This window comes from Pundamilia nyererei, unplaced genomic scaffold (assembly GCF_000239375.1).
Source record: "Pundamilia nyererei isolate P.nyererei 1_Seehausen unplaced genomic scaffold, PunNye1.0 scaffold00009, whole genome shotgun sequence".
In the NCBI taxonomy this organism is placed as follows: Eukaryota; Metazoa; Chordata; class Actinopteri; order Cichliformes; family Cichlidae; genus Pundamilia; species Pundamilia nyererei.
The window spans coordinates 1,954,216-1,969,836 of NW_005187410.1; the positions used below are offsets into that span (position 1 = coordinate 1,954,216).

General features: G+C 42.7%; 1 protein-coding gene across 6 annotated transcripts in view; it reads right to left on the reverse strand.

Moving 5' to 3' along the window:
- LOC102194578 (disco-interacting protein 2 homolog A) overlaps positions 1–15,621 on the reverse strand; it is an 87,837-nt gene that overhangs the window by 33,184 nt on the left and 39,032 nt on the right. For all 6 annotated transcript variants that reach the window (XM_013908360.1, XM_005723318.1, XM_013908359.1 and 3 more), the window contains exon 2: positions 3,177–3,248. In XM_013908360.1, the coding sequence (XP_013763814.1) occupies positions 3,177–3,248 (72 nt within the window). The remainder of the gene's footprint in view (positions 1–3,176; positions 3,249–15,621) is intronic.

Here is a 15,621-nt window from a genome sequence, read left to right on the forward strand (position 1 = left end):
AAGTACCATCCATTCATTCAATCCACCAACATGTCATCCATCCATATCTATCGCCTTCAACCTATCTGGTTCAAAGTCAAGGCGGCTGGAGCCTATCCCCGGTCTCATAGGGTTAGAAGCAAGACACACCTCTTGATAGATAACCACTTTATAATCATGATTACCTAACATACATGTCAAAACATGTCATAGAGTACCAGAAAAGGCTAGGAGCAACGCTAATAATCATAATGTTTACAGACAGTTTACTGAAAATCTGGACACTCATGTAAATAAACATTGAGGGAATTACACACCCCACCTCAAGGGCGGGTCTGACATATAATTAAAAAGCAGCAAGACAACTCCTCTGCATTATAATAGTACAACAACTTGTGCTTTTTAAATGTGAAAATATCAGGGTTTGTAGTAAGCTATTATATTCAACCTGGAGACTAATGTTAATATGTTTGATTTAATCGTCGTTTTATGCCTACAGATGCATCCAGTCACATCTGGATCTGAATCCAGTTGGTTACAGTTGGTTAGACCAAGCCTCCTCTCATGACGATGGAAACTGTTTAACCATTTTCATCATTTTAACCCTGGAGAACCCATGGGGTCAAATTTGACCCCATGGTTTCCCTAGAAAACCAATGGGGTCAGAGCCGACCCCATTGGTTTCCTAGGGTTAAAATAAAATAACAAAGGTTCAAATAACATCATACAATGCAAATTTATATTTTAGGTTTATTTTAAATTAGCTTAGGCTAAAAAGGCTAGCAGGTAGAGTGAACTCAATGACCTTTCCAGTTTAGTTAATCAAAAGATGATGTGTTCATTTTCAATTCCTTGGATAATTGGTTAATTTTCTGTCAATCAAATGTTCTTTGGTTAACAACACCCCTAACTGACTATTCTGTACACATAAAATATATAAAAAAAAATGATAACACGGACCAGTTTCTAAATTATAGTTGAATGAGTGGTGTAATAAGAACAGACAGTTCTTTAATACTGAACTGAGAGACATAAGAAGAACCAAACATGGATAAATGAGTGCCAACATTAATAGTTCCATCAAAAAAAATAACCTCGAGTACCAGACTGTCGTCAGTTTTGGAACTTTTCTGGTGCTGTGGTCTCTTTTAACCTGATCCAATGAACCACGCAGAGTGGCTTCCCTCGTCAGTCTACCATTTAGTAAACAGGTTGTTGGGGACAGGCCACACCACATGCAGCCAGTTAGAACCAGCATTTAGCTTGCTGTTCCATCAGACACCCAGCCAGTCAGCTATCAGGCCGTCCTGGCTTTTCAGCGGCAGCTTAGTGGGGGATCAGGGAGCTCCACACTGTCAGCAACTCTCAGACAGCAGCAACAGACACGCTGCAAAGCTGAGCAACATTCACACGCTCCAACTAAACCCACAAAACAACATGAGTTTCAAACATTACACAGACAAAATAAAGCCTGAGGACATTTAAAGACATGCATCGCATGGTGTCTGACTCATAAAGCCACACTAAGCATGGATACACGCACACATTAATATATGCTGGTCCCTCATATAGCCGCTCTGACAGCTCAGTCACACGACGGCCTTTCCCCCACCTCCCAGAAGAAGCAGGTCTATAAAACAAGCCAGGACACCAGACCCGGTTGCTGGGCAGAACACACTACAGACACACGCCACACTGAGCCAATAAGAGGCGTGCTCCATCACAGCAGATGTCATTATTGGTCCACAGTGAGCCCTGATGAATTTTTACCACCTGTCTGATGCCAACGCTTACTTACGGCATGGTGGTTGATGACGTGTGTATCGCTTCCAAGGCTCAAATGTGCTTTAGCGAATGGCTGTATTCATAAACTGAAAATGAAAAAAAGAATTAACTCAAGGCTGCTCTCTCTAGAAACTTAATTTGATGCTAATAAACCTTCTTTTACACACAGACAAGAAAGCTATCCAGTTTTATTGCACAGACGAGCGAGCACTGACAGCGATAGTTTGCAGCCCAAACAGTGAAATATAAACAAGTGATGACAACAGAGAAATATAAAGCCGTAAAACAGCTTATGAAATTGTATATGGAGGTCAGCAGAAACACATAGTCTACTTAACCACTTTAACAGTGCAGCTACTAAGGCTTAACCACCGATTCAATGAAGCAGCACTAAATAACAACACATCTATTCAGCCCAATAGGTGCATTTGTTGTATATAAAGAATATCACTGACTCATACGCAATCTGATTTCTACTCTGTATCTATAACTTCTCTTATTTAAAAAAAAAAAAAAAAAAAAGACTGAATGAACTACAGCATGAAAGACACAAAGACAACACACCGCCCCGTGTGATGACAAGAAGTAAGGAGCTGGAGAATGAAGATGATGATCCGCCTTAAGCTAAATAACAGCCCTGCTAACTTCAGTGGAAACCCTTGTGCGAGGAGCCCACACCAGACTGGTTTCCACTTAGGCTTGGTGTCGAGAGATCAGGCCAAACCAAAAACTCCTCTGGACCCTAGATAGATAGAGGAGAAGCATGAAGCAAACAGACAGCAGCTCCTTTTTGGGATTCGCCGCAAACCACCTCGATTTATAGGCGGCCAGAAGCAACAGAAACGACTGCATAATCAGGGGCAAGAAGCACGCTGGATGCAAAAAAGTAGAAGAAGCTCCCAGCCCAGTCAAATACCAGGGATGAACTTCACACCGCCTCTCTTCTCCAAACACCTACTGCCCAACACAGGTTGGTGAGCACAAATATGCACAAGCTGGCTAAAATAAATAAAGAACAACAACGCATCATCACACAATGCAGAGCTCTGCATTTGCATTACTGGAACAGCATCGAAAAATATGTTCAGATACTCTTCATTTTGTCTTCCTCCTCTTGTTTTTAAATCAGTATGACAGAGGGCTAACAGAGCCAAGGGTCACATGACCACCAGAGATCACAGGAACCCCCTAACCATCTGAGTAAAGTCTAGATTGTGATAATCCACTCATTAAAATAATTTGTTTTGCTCATCTCACCACTACAAAGTGGTTCATCCTAAAAGTAAAGCTCATCCTGTACTCTGCATTGTTAACTTTTAAAATCCCATTCCTTGTTCTGTTTGTTGCTGTAGGGACACCGGGCTAACTGCTATGCTAATAGAGAGAATTTCTCACGGGCCTGTGTACCTTACCTTGTATCTGTGGGATGTACGGTGCCAACAGCTTGCCTCTTTTCTTCTCATAGCCCTTCTGAGTGATGTCCCCTGTACAGACAGAGACAGAGGAACAGAGAGAGGGAGAGCAAAAGAGAGAGAGAGATGAGTCATTAGCTCAGCCGGGCTGGTTACACTGGCACCACAGAGCACCAGAAGCAGGTTGGGTTTGCAAATGACCAGCCCTCTCCTAATTGTTCATGTGCACTAGAGTTCAAAAAGAAAGAAAAATAACAGCTGATAAGTATGCTCGTGTGCAGAATTGCCTCTGAATAGCTCGATGGTGGTGTCAGCTGAGGAAGTGGTATTTAAAAAATCATTTGACTCGTGCATCTGGAATTTTTCCCCCCTCATTATTTTCCCAAAAAGTCAAAAATGCTGCTGTCAGCACTACGCGAGTCCGCCTCAGTCGGTCTCCACACAGTATGTTAAATAGGATCGGAGGCTGCGCGTCATTTAGTAGTCACATTTGAAAAGAGTATCAATGCGTAAGCTTTTCCATGCCTGGAAGTTAAATATAATAAATGAAGAAAGAGGAAAATGAGGTTAGAAGGAGGCAGACAGACAGAGAGAGGGTCGAGGTATTACATTAAGTACTAACGTATAGTATACGCTATTACTTAATGCGTCGCATACGTCGTATTCAACTGTGCAATGTTATAAGCAATAAAAGTATAATGCCATGAATATGTTTTCCTATTTCTATTAATTTCACACAAAGTGATGAAAGCACAAAAACATGAATCAAAGTAAAATCTTTGATGAGGCTACCTCTTCTCCAACATTTTTACATGTGACTGATGGCTTTTTCTTTGCAAGCATGAAAAGCTTGCTACTGTCCTTTTAATTTAGGCCATCTCAGTGTTTTCTCCCTCTACTTGTAATCCCACACTGAATGAATGATTTTCAGATCAGGGCTCTGCCAAGGTCAGACCATCTGCAACATTTCTTTACCAGCCACGCCTTTTCAGCCTTTTTTTGCTGCAAATCACATACAGCATCTTTTCAGGGTGACTTAAAAGCTTAGAAAAAGTGAACCCACCACTAAATGACAGTGTCACCAAAAGGCCAAAAATGTTGCAAGGCATCAGTGTCCACATGAGGTCTGTTCAAAAGACAGCAAAGTAGGTCGCTGAGTTCGGAGTGTTTCTGGCTCATGGGTGGTTCTGTGGTTGTAAAATGTCATTGTGTTTCTGTATAACAGGCACTGCTGTGGGCCAGGAGGAGGCTGACGGGGTGGAGACTTTTGTTGACAAAAGGCGCATTGATTCAATCAGAGAGGGCTGACTGACTGACAGCTTCTCTCTTCAAACACAAACCATCAGTGCACAGTTATGCTTCCATGTAACCTCTATAACAAGCTCCAACACCTCTGAAGATGGATGTAAACAAACAGAACTGGCAACAAAACTGTAAGAGAGGAGGTGCTTTGGGGAAAATGTGCCTGACAGACATCCAGGCTGTTTGTACAGCCAAGCAGACACTTGGTGCAACATATTCTTCTTTTAACCCTTTAGTAATGAACATAAAAGTCAAAGGAAGATTTCCATATCAGCTTCCACTGGGTTTTGGCACTTGAATAGATATCACACTGTGCTCTTTAAATCCATTTCTATAGGCTCTCAGTTGGGGTCATGAGGTTGGATGTCAAGTGTAAAGGATTTAGTCCACCATAAAGCTATCTGGGAAAAAAAAAAACTTGATTAAACGTCCTCTCGTGTGATTCTACCTTAGGGAATATTCATGGATCTTGCCTCTTTAATACAATCTCAGAAAAGGTCAATATTGTTTAACTTCAGCCTGGTCACACAGTGCATCCCATTTCTGTGCATCTACTTTAGAAATGTATTTAGTAATGTTGCGGTTATTCTAACAAAGTCTTCCCGTGGCTCGCTTTGCTTGTTGGTCTTTAAGCCTCTTAAACACAACAGTGCGACAGTGTGAGGACAGGTGTTGTCGGTCCCGCTGGTTGCCGCGCAGCGCGCTGGTCCTGAGTCACCAGTAACCGCAGAATGCCTGCACTGTTAAATGTGCAGGACAGACAGAGACCAGCAACAATACAGCGCTGTCCACGGGCCGAGTCGGCTGACCTGACACTGACTCTTTCTGGTGATAAGTTCTCAGTTTGTGTGTGTTTGTGTGCTCGTGCATCAGTACGTGTCTGCGTGTGTGCCAGCCTGTCTGAGTTTGCACACCACAGCAGCCAACCAGCTTGACAAGCACACAATGGACGGCTATTCTCAGCTCCAAATTCTCAGCCTCAGTGGCCAAGCAGGCCCTAGCACACCCCGATCCATCAAGTTATGTCTCAGTGAAGCTAATCTTTTGATCTGGGAACAAACAGCATAGTCATTACATATGGAGGTATTGAGTGAGCGACAGTGACCTCCTAAATCGAATCTAAAAAGCAAAACAAAGGCTGAGGCACCATTACAATATGTCCAATATAAGTGTGTATGTGTGTGTGAGTTTGCATATGTTTGCACATATGTGCATCGTTCAGACAGACACTTCATTTCCCCTTTCTGTCTGATCTTTGACTGCCTCCATAAGAGGAAAACGGGAGGGGTCAAGGGTCAATATGTGGCCTGCTGCCTGGGGAATAACAAAGGAGGGCGAGGATAGTAAGGTGGAGGGGCGGAGACAGATGGAAAGATGAACAGAGGGCAACGTAACATCTATGCTACACTGCACAGCCACAATGGATTCACAGTAACTTGCAGTATATTTACAGCAAAAGGGCAAACGCTCTTTTTGACCCCCTTTGACCTTCTGCACTTACAACAGTGCTGTGTACTGAGCAGTGAAGAAAAGACTACAACTCCAAAAATGCACCAGGGAGGTGAGACAAAAACTGAACTTGACAGGTCCAAAAATAAATAAATAAATAAATCAATAAAACATAAGAGGAAGGGATGAGAAAGACAGGGGGCTCAGCTGGAAAACCTTCTCTTTTTTCCCACTTCACCCCTCCACCATCACCTCTTCACCTTTATCTCAACCGCTGAGGGGTCGCCGTCCACACATACTAACCCTCCCTGTCATGTTGTTATCTCTAGACACTCTCTCGTTTCAAATAATGTCTCCAGCTTCCCAGAGGAGAAAAATAGAAACAACAGAGTGATATCTCTGCCCCATTTTTTCGAAGTATAAATGCTAGTCTTGTGAAGCTAACGTTCATCCATCTGAAGTGACAAAATGTCATTCATCTCAGGCCATAAGCTTTGTTCTTCCTGGCACATTACCCGATGCTATTACGGTCAACATTCCTCTCACCCAGGCCTGAATCCAATTTGGGGGGAGTAAAAAAAAAAAAAAAGGATAGATGGCCAATCTTGTGACATGCTGAACAGTGACAGAGAGAGAGCCTGCTATGCGTTATGGACTATAATTGACTGATGGCTATTGAGCATAATTGACTGATAGCTACTGACTGGAGACGTTTCTCCAATGAGGCCCATTAGAGAATTGCCCTGCATCTCCCCAGATGGAGCTCTTCAATCAGGTGGGAGAGATACTGAAACGCAGCACATTCCACTACAAGCCAGCACCAGCAAATCAGGGATATATATAATTAAACTTTGATTTACTTTAATGTGAAGAGTAACGGTACATCTGTAAGGTCAAACCCATCCTTTTGTCTTTTCTTTTAGATCCAAGGTGTCAACTCAGGCTCTCAACTCTGTCCTTTGGTATCACTTTCACGTGCAAAACCTCGAGCAAACAAACTAAGTAGGAAAGACAGCAGCTCTGAGTGTGTGTGCGTGTGTGTGTGTGTGTAGATGGCAGACTGTGTGCTTGCTTTTCTATGAGTGTACCAGGGAAAGAAGCACATGATAACATGTCTCGACCTACATAGAGTCTGATTCTGTTGTTTGTGGTTCTCAGATTGAGATGTTTTGAGTTTTTTCTTACCTCAGCTTCCTAATACCGTTCTTAATGAATCAGCTAATAGTTTGATTCATAAAACATTAGAAAAATGTGCGTCGACTTCATTTATAAGCACATTTTAAAATGAAATAAAAAAAACATGAAAAAACAAATACAACATTTCAGCCTGGTTTAAAAGTCAATTTTAAAAATTTGGTTTTAAAAAGCATCCAATATTTGAGAGGTCCATCGTAACCTCTTGATAAAATGCCTTTTATCTATAGCTTGCTTTGACTGATGAATCAAATATATTCATTTTATTATACCAGAAAAGGCAAAAAGAAAAAGTCTTCCATTCGAGTAGATGGAACATGGGGAAGCTTTATTAACCATATCGATAAACATATGCTGTGGTGATTAATGCTGTACAAATGTGTCCATTTTCCCCCCAACCAGCAGTCGAATAATTAAACCCCTTGTGCGTCTGCACCGCCCTCCCACCCTCTCTGAAGTGACCGCCAGCCAAGTAGGTGGCCCCACCCATCCGTAATGTCAGTTCCTGTGCCAGTCTGACCCTCAATGTGCCAACGCAGCTGCCAAGCCAGCAATCAAGCCGTCTGCCCTTCAGCCGCAGAAATCCACAGCTAAATATTTAGGCAGGACGGCGTTTGCTCTCTAGGCTCGTGTGATGATTCCAGCAAAAAGCAGATGTGGCCAGCTGTCACTTAGCATTAGCTCTCTGGCAAACAACTGTCAGTTTTCCACGCGTGGATTAAGCTTTACCCTAAACAGACGTTTAAATCTCATCACTTTCTCACTGCATATTTGCAGCCGATCATTTGAGAAGCCAAAGTGACCTGTTTGGGGCATTATTCCTGTCATCAGCTGAGCTGAAATGAGTATCTTCTCCTGTTTTTTTGGGGGTTTTTTTAGAAAACATTCCTGTCATTGCTGAGAAAACAGAGCGCAGACACAAAACGAGGATGAGATAGACGGATAGATGGAGACAGAGCAGCGCACCACAGGCTCGACCACACGTCTAGCTTAATAGGACGTCTAGAAGACAAAAACACTAAGCGAGCAGCAGGGAGAAAAAGTAAAATAAAAAGGATAAAGTGTACAGAGACCACAGCCGACCCATATTAAACTAAACCACACACACACACAAACAGAAAGAGAGGCTGATTCACTCACATGCAGAAGCCAGATGCAGAGAAGCGAAGAGATGTCTTCAGCACAGATGGAGAGATGGAGGGGCAGCAGAAGAAGAGGCCAGCGGCAGATTTCAGGCAGTCAAGGCTAACCAGCTAAAACGGGCTACCAGGCAAACTCTTAAGAAGTCCTGCTGTCATAAGTCAAGCCCTTCAGCATCCTTTGTTTCCTTTCATAGTGAGAGCAGGAGGAATGAACAAACCCCATCACCCTCATCCTGCCTTCATATCGCTCCCCTCCCTCTCGCCCTCTCTCAAAACCCATCTCTCCCAACACCCCCTCTTCATTCCACTGCCCCTGATACACCCCTCCTTTTTCCCCCTCTTGCTCTCTCTCCCTCCATCCCTTGTTTCTCCTCCCAGCTAAGGTCTCTACAAAGCCACGTTAGGCTGCAGGATTAGGGTGTCAAAAGCAGACCCCTGCCCCCCACCTTCCCACATACCAGCCTCTCACACACTGTACAACTATAACGAAGGTTTGCTGGCCTGTAACAACACGTCCATACAGGTCATGTTACAGTACACAAAAATGGTTATCTGCCTCTGAAGGAAACCACAGCCTTCGATTTCTGAGCAGTGTTAGAGGGTGGCTGTAACCACACGCATCCACACGGACAGCCAGATCACGCCTGCCTTTAAATACACAACCACCCCGTCTCTGTTTGTAGAAATTAGACTGCAATTTCCAAAAACATTGCTTCCTGGACAATTCTGCCTTATTTTTCGAGGGAAACAGAAGCTATGCTGGGGTAGGATTAGGTTTACCTTTGATTCAGAGGAAAAAGCTGTCCCCTTTTTATTCTGTTTTATTCTAAAGTTCTTTTTTTTTTTTGGGAGACAGCAGTCCCACCGGGCTTCTGTGTGCGCACATTAGTACTTCATTGTAGGATTTAGTTACCAATTCGCCCTATGGCAGCGAGTTTAAATGAATACCTGAATATAATTAAGCGCATTATTGCTTGAGAGAATGCACACTAATGAACCTGGATTAGTAAACACACACACACACACACGCACGCTTGCACAATAAAAGACAGTAGATCATCTCACCTGTTTTTTTGCATAGATTTCAGGTTGGTCATCTACAATATGATCACAGGCAATTCAACCTAATGAAACTATTATGAATTTATACATGTAAAAATTGTCAATTAATTGATTGATTTGACTATAAAAGTTAATTGAGGAACAATTTGGTAACAAATTAGTCATTTCAGTTATTGTTGAGGAAAACAGTAACTATTTAACGGCAATTTTTGTATTTATGATAATATATTTAGTCGACTGGATTTTACCATCTATTTGACAAAAGGTGGTTGAGGAATAATTTTTGTAGGCAGATCACTCACGAATGAACGTAACTTACATTCACGCTGCTGTGTTAATGGAGCTTTTGATAAATTTTAAGAGAAGAAAAGTTTAAGAGACATTATTAATCATCTAGGAATAGTCATTGCCTTTAGTACAAACTGCAGACACATGCATAATTGCGCTCCACAATCCCTCTAATTTAGGGAAAAGCCCTGATTAGGTTAGTAGAATCTGTATAAATATGAAGCTATACCTAAAGTTAGAGGCTGTTTGTGATACATGAGACACAAAGTGCTGCCTCCAGTTTTTTGAGGTAACCAGGGTTGTTCTTGCACTGCTTTCTGTTGGACTTCCAAAGCTCTTCTTTAGATGTTGGCTGCCTTTTGTTCAGTTCCCTGTCAAGATGATCCCACACTGCTTCAATGATGTTGAGGAGAACAGTAGGTGGGATCAACTGAAGGGCCAGATGCATCTGTCAGGTCTTTGTTGGATTTTTCCCTATTTCTTAAGGACAAGACTGTCAGATACTGTTCATCGGCTGTAGTTCGGTTTTTAGGCCTGTCACTTGTGCTCTTGTCCTCCACTTGTCCTGTTTCAACAAACTTTTTAAGGACATACTAGACACCATGCTGCGATATACCGGATATTTCAGCTAACACTGTAGCTCTTTGGGAATCACCTTATTTGTGCAAAAATATTATCGAATGCCTGCCAAACCATGTTATCGTTGACATTTTTCAAATTCTTTCTTTAGTGAGAGATTTTGTAACAACGTGCCTAAAGACACGGCAAATAACCAATTTTGAACAAAGTTGTCTTATGATTTTAGTACTTGTTTATTTTTTGATCTTTTATTTTTCTGATCTTTTAAATTGGTACACTCCTGCAAGATCACTGAGGTCTGCGGATCAATTGCTCCTGGCTGTCCCGAGGTCCAGATTAAAGCACAGAGGAGATCGGAGTTTGTATTACTTTTATTTATCTTACTTCTTACTCAAATCTTCTAATTTTATCATTCTTTTTCTTAACTTTTATCATGTTTCCCCTATGCTTTTATTTCTTATAATTATCTGAATTGTACAGCACCTTGGTCAACATTTGTTGTTTTAAATGTGCTATATAAATCAATTTTACTTTGACTTTATGTTTTATTATACATGAATGATTCATAGGTCAGCGTTAACTGGACTGAAAATGACTGAAAAAGCAGAAAAACCTTCAGAAAACCTGGAGAACCGTTGCTCAAGACTTTAAAAAAACAAAACAATTGCAAGCAAGTCTGGCTCCTTGGAAGTAAAATACAAAAAGATGATGGGCGACTCACAACTTTTGCACAGTACTGTGTATAGTCTAGTTTTTTTTTTTATTGCACTGTACACTGGACGAGAGTTTAGCAATAACAGACTAAATTATTTTGACTCGCATGCTCAATGTGGCTTCCCGCTGCACACTCCAATGTCGTGCCTTTCAAAAAAAAAAAAAAAAAACAACCTCAAGGCAATAAGAGGATGCGATTGAACATTTATTATTTTGAACAGCTCAAGACAGGCTGAATGACACGAATGCACAGTGTAAGATCATTCATGTGGCACGCATCCTTGTGGAAGGTTAAAGACAGTCAGGGTTGGAAGGAAGAAGGATAAGTGCTGCAGAAAAGAGACCTGGGTTGATTGAGGATGACAAGGAGCTTGAAACTGAGAGCCAGCTGGAAAAACGGGAAAGGGGGGGATTTGGGGAGAGTTTCAAGACAGAAAGGAGGATGAAGAGAGAAAAGAGAGGAGAGAGAAAAAGGAGGAATAACAGAGGACATGATTAAAAGGTAATGACTTCCTCTTCCTTTCACACATGCTGAGAGAGGCGCGCACACGCACGCAGACAACCATGATCCTAAACCGCCTGGGCGTCTCTCGGTCTCCATCCATCAACAGCTTCAATCACACTGTCGTATCTCTTTTAATTAAGTAGTGCCAACGAATTAGGAAACCGAACAAACCCTCCATTACCACTTTGCTAATACATAACCCCCTCATCACACATGCACACACACTGAGAGCCTAAAATCCCCCTCCATCCCCCAGGCTCTGTGCGGCTGGTGAGCAGACAGACAGCGTGAATAATAAGACATTAGATGCAGCGCTGCCTTACACAGGGGGGCCCTGCAGCTGTGCACTGATTGGGGGTAGCAGACAAGAGAGGGAGGGCAGCGGGGTGGGGGGGCATAATTAACAGTCACAAATAAACACTGATACTGTACGCGCACACATCAAAGGAACACACGCAAAACGCTTCCACCAGCTCCCACAAAGAAGCAGATGCAGATCAATTCCAGAGCGAATACCAAAGCAGAGCAGGGGTCAGGCCGGCGCACACACGCGAACACACAAAAATGTAAAAGCTGACACAGCGTGGTGATTAGTTTATGTTAAATTAAAAGCCTGAAGCCCTGGGGAAGACGGAGTGAACCGGTCACCTCAGTGTGTGTGTGCACATTTTCAGAATGACGACATTCTTGGGGAAGTGAGGCATTTTTGCCGTTTTAAAAGTTGCAATTTAGTCTCAGACTTAAAGTAAGATTTGGGGGTTTAGGCTCGTACTGTTAGCATAAAGTGTCAGGAACTGCTTTGTACCAGTGAGGGTCTTCGCAAGCATCCCCTGGCTGCAGTCCAAACATATTAATCTCAGCTCCATTAAGACACATGACACGCAGGCTTGACTGAGCTGCACTCTAACTGAGCGATGTGCTGCTATTCTGGCTTTCAGCCAGAGTTTCACGATGTGCAAACACGCGTCTATTTCGGTCCTACCCACATGTCACGCACCGCAACTGTACACACAGTTCAATAAGCTGCTACAATACCTGTGCTGATGGTGAAAGTAATCAATAAGTCTACAGTGTATTCCTGTTGGACTGTAATTTTCTGCTCACATTTACTTTTCAATTTAAGCCCGCTAAAAGGTTTTAGCACCGACAAGAGCAAGTCAAAGAAACTAATTTTATAGCTGTCAAAATAAAGCAATGGTAATTATATATCATGCAGTTTCTGCAGAGCTCGGGTGTTAAAATAAATAAATGCAGTCTCTTTGTGGAAGTGTTTTTATGTTGCCTGTGTTTTAGTATGCGCGCCACTCGAAGTGCGTGATTTGTAGAGCGAGATATCTGTGTGACAAGCGTGACCAGTGTGGGAGCCTCCAAACAGAGCGTTTGCCATGAAACACAAGAACGTCTTCACAGTCAACGAGCACCACTGTGATGGACTAACTGCCTGTACTTCACATGTTTAGCTCCAAAGTGCCAGCCTTTCTGCACTCCCTGATGGCTCGCTTTTCCAGTAACATGCTTATAAATCCTCTCTGCCAGCGGTGGCTCTCGATGCTGCAGGAAATCATGTGTGCTGCTGTCATCCGGCCCACACATCCAACTTGATGGTGTTATTACGGAGAGAGCAGTGCTGCGGTGGTGAGCACAATAGAGCAAAAATAGTGGCAATTAACTAACTGGAGACTGAACCAACCTGTCTTCACTAACTCCAAGTCAAGTTTCCCAGTGGGAAAACCCTGCAGCCCCACATGCACCATGCATTCCCTCTGCCCCACATTTTAAATAACCCGAGCCGTTTTTCAAAAGCAATGAACTGGAATTTCTGCACAAGACAAGATGGTTTTAGGTTCCTAAGAAACAGTCACAGTTGCAGACTACTATCATAATACAGAACTTTTTCCTCTCTCTGATGGTATCACCCACCTCTTTAGCAGAAGCAGATTAATGCAGCATCAGCCTCTTTAATGAGAAACTCCTGTATCCCTGGCGTTTGAGATATGAGTCAGATAGTGTCCCATCTTAAGCTCCCAGCTCTGTGGCTCACCTCTCATAAGATAAAATGAGATTTATTGTCTGCTTCTTTGCCTGCTTATTACCATATGAATGCCCATGTTTCACAGGCTTGACACAAGCTTAGCCATTAAGCTCCTTGCATGTACACACACATACATAAACACTTTCGCTATAGCGAGGGACAGCCGGGTGGGAGAGCGTTGGGCGTGTTTGCACAAATGCACAAAAAACATCTACACACGGGCACCGTGGCAATCCAATTAATGGGCGTGCACGCAGATACACTTTGCAGTGTCAGAGACACAGCGCACGGTGTTTGCAGAAGTGCTGGATGTGCACCGGTACGTCAGGGCGAAAGCTAACTAGCCCTGGTCAAAGTCTAACAAGCCGCACGGCAAGGTCTTTTGTTCCTCGCCTGTGATTCATGACAGGGTCTTGGTAGAAAGCCCAGCATCAGTGTGTGGCTGCACGAAACTGTGTATGCGCCTCTGTTTACCCGTCCAACAAAGAAACATACCATCGACCCATTATTTCCTGTCATCACAACAGATGTGAAATGGTATGTTTCCAAATATATCCGTAGCTCTTTAGAGAGAGCACAGCGGGCGTGTCCAGGTGAGAGAGGATAAACACAGCAACGGTGCAGGTCAACAGAACGAGCAGGTGGACACATAATGTGGAACAAATACAGCCAAACATAATTATGAATATGAAGCCACAGTGGTTAGCACTGTTTTGCAAGGAGCACGGTTATGTCCAGAGGTCACCTCTTCTGGAAGGGTGGGCCTGGTTTGATTTTTAATCTCATAACTGGAGCAGCATCTAAAAGTTATTTTCACTTCATTTATTAGGGGATCCTTTTCTCTGATTCCTCTATTATATGTTCAACCCATAATAACAACAAATACTAAAGAAAAACAACCACTTTCCGGCGATCAGAGAAATGATTTTAAATTGTTTGATTTGGCTGACAGCACGAACCCTAATGTTGCTATTATTCTTTGTTTGCATCCTGTTATAATTCTGTAAATAAACAAACGGAAACACCATTCACCGTGAGCTATAAACAGCACAACACTGCCTACTCGCAAACAACACATGCAGCCAGCGTTGCAGAGGTGATGAAAACAGGTTATATCTGAACTCAATAGGCAAATATAGCGAAGCACTTTCTTAGCATCATATATATAAAATGCCTCTTTTCAGTTCATCAAATTTACATAAATGTGAATGTATTCTGCAAATACAGGGAACAAGGAAGATGCTTTTCTAGCAGAACAAAGACCTAATGAACTAACAAGCTGTAGCCTGTAATAATGTCAGGTGTAATAGCTCTGACAGTGAAGCTGTGAAGATGAAAGTGCTCTAAAATTTATAATTATAAATATTAGAGCACTTTCATAACAGCAACTCCACTGTTCGGTTTAACTTTGTTTGACTGAACAAATAAAGTTTCTGCACTTCTTTTCTAATATGCATTGTACACCAATCATTATGAGAAATTGTCTAATATTGTGTTGACCTTCCTGTTGCTGCCCAAAGAATCCTGAACCATCAAAACATGGACTCAGCCAGACCCCCGAAGGTGTACTGTGGTGGCTGCACCAAGATGTTAGCAACAAGTACATTAAATTATGGTGTGGGGGCTCCATAGATCAGACTTATTTGTCTAACACATCCCAAAGATGCTAAATTGCCATTCAAACCATTCCTGAACCTTTTTTTTTTGTGTCAGGGCGGATTATCTTGCTGAAAGACGCCAGGGCCATCAGGGAATACCATTTCAAAGAAAAGGTGTATATCATCTGCAACAGTGCTTAGTTAGCTGGTGCGTGCCAAAGCAACATACACATGGATGGCAGGATCCAAGGTTTCCCAGCAGAACATTGCCCAAAGCATCACGCTGCCTCTGCTGGCTTGCCTTCTTCCCTTAACGCATCCTGGTGTCAGGTGTTCCCCCTGTAAGCGACACACCTGGCCATCCACGTGATGCAGAAGTGTGATTCACTCTGTGATGCACTCTGTATTCTACCAAACAGCATCAACTTTTTCAGCAATTTGAGCTACAGTAGCTCATCTGTTGACAGGGGTCAACCTTTGCTCCTCACGTGCATCAGCGAGTCTTGGCATGACCCTGTTCCAAATGCATGTTGTTGTAACACATTGACCTTGTGCACAAAATGTTCACTTGCTTCCTACA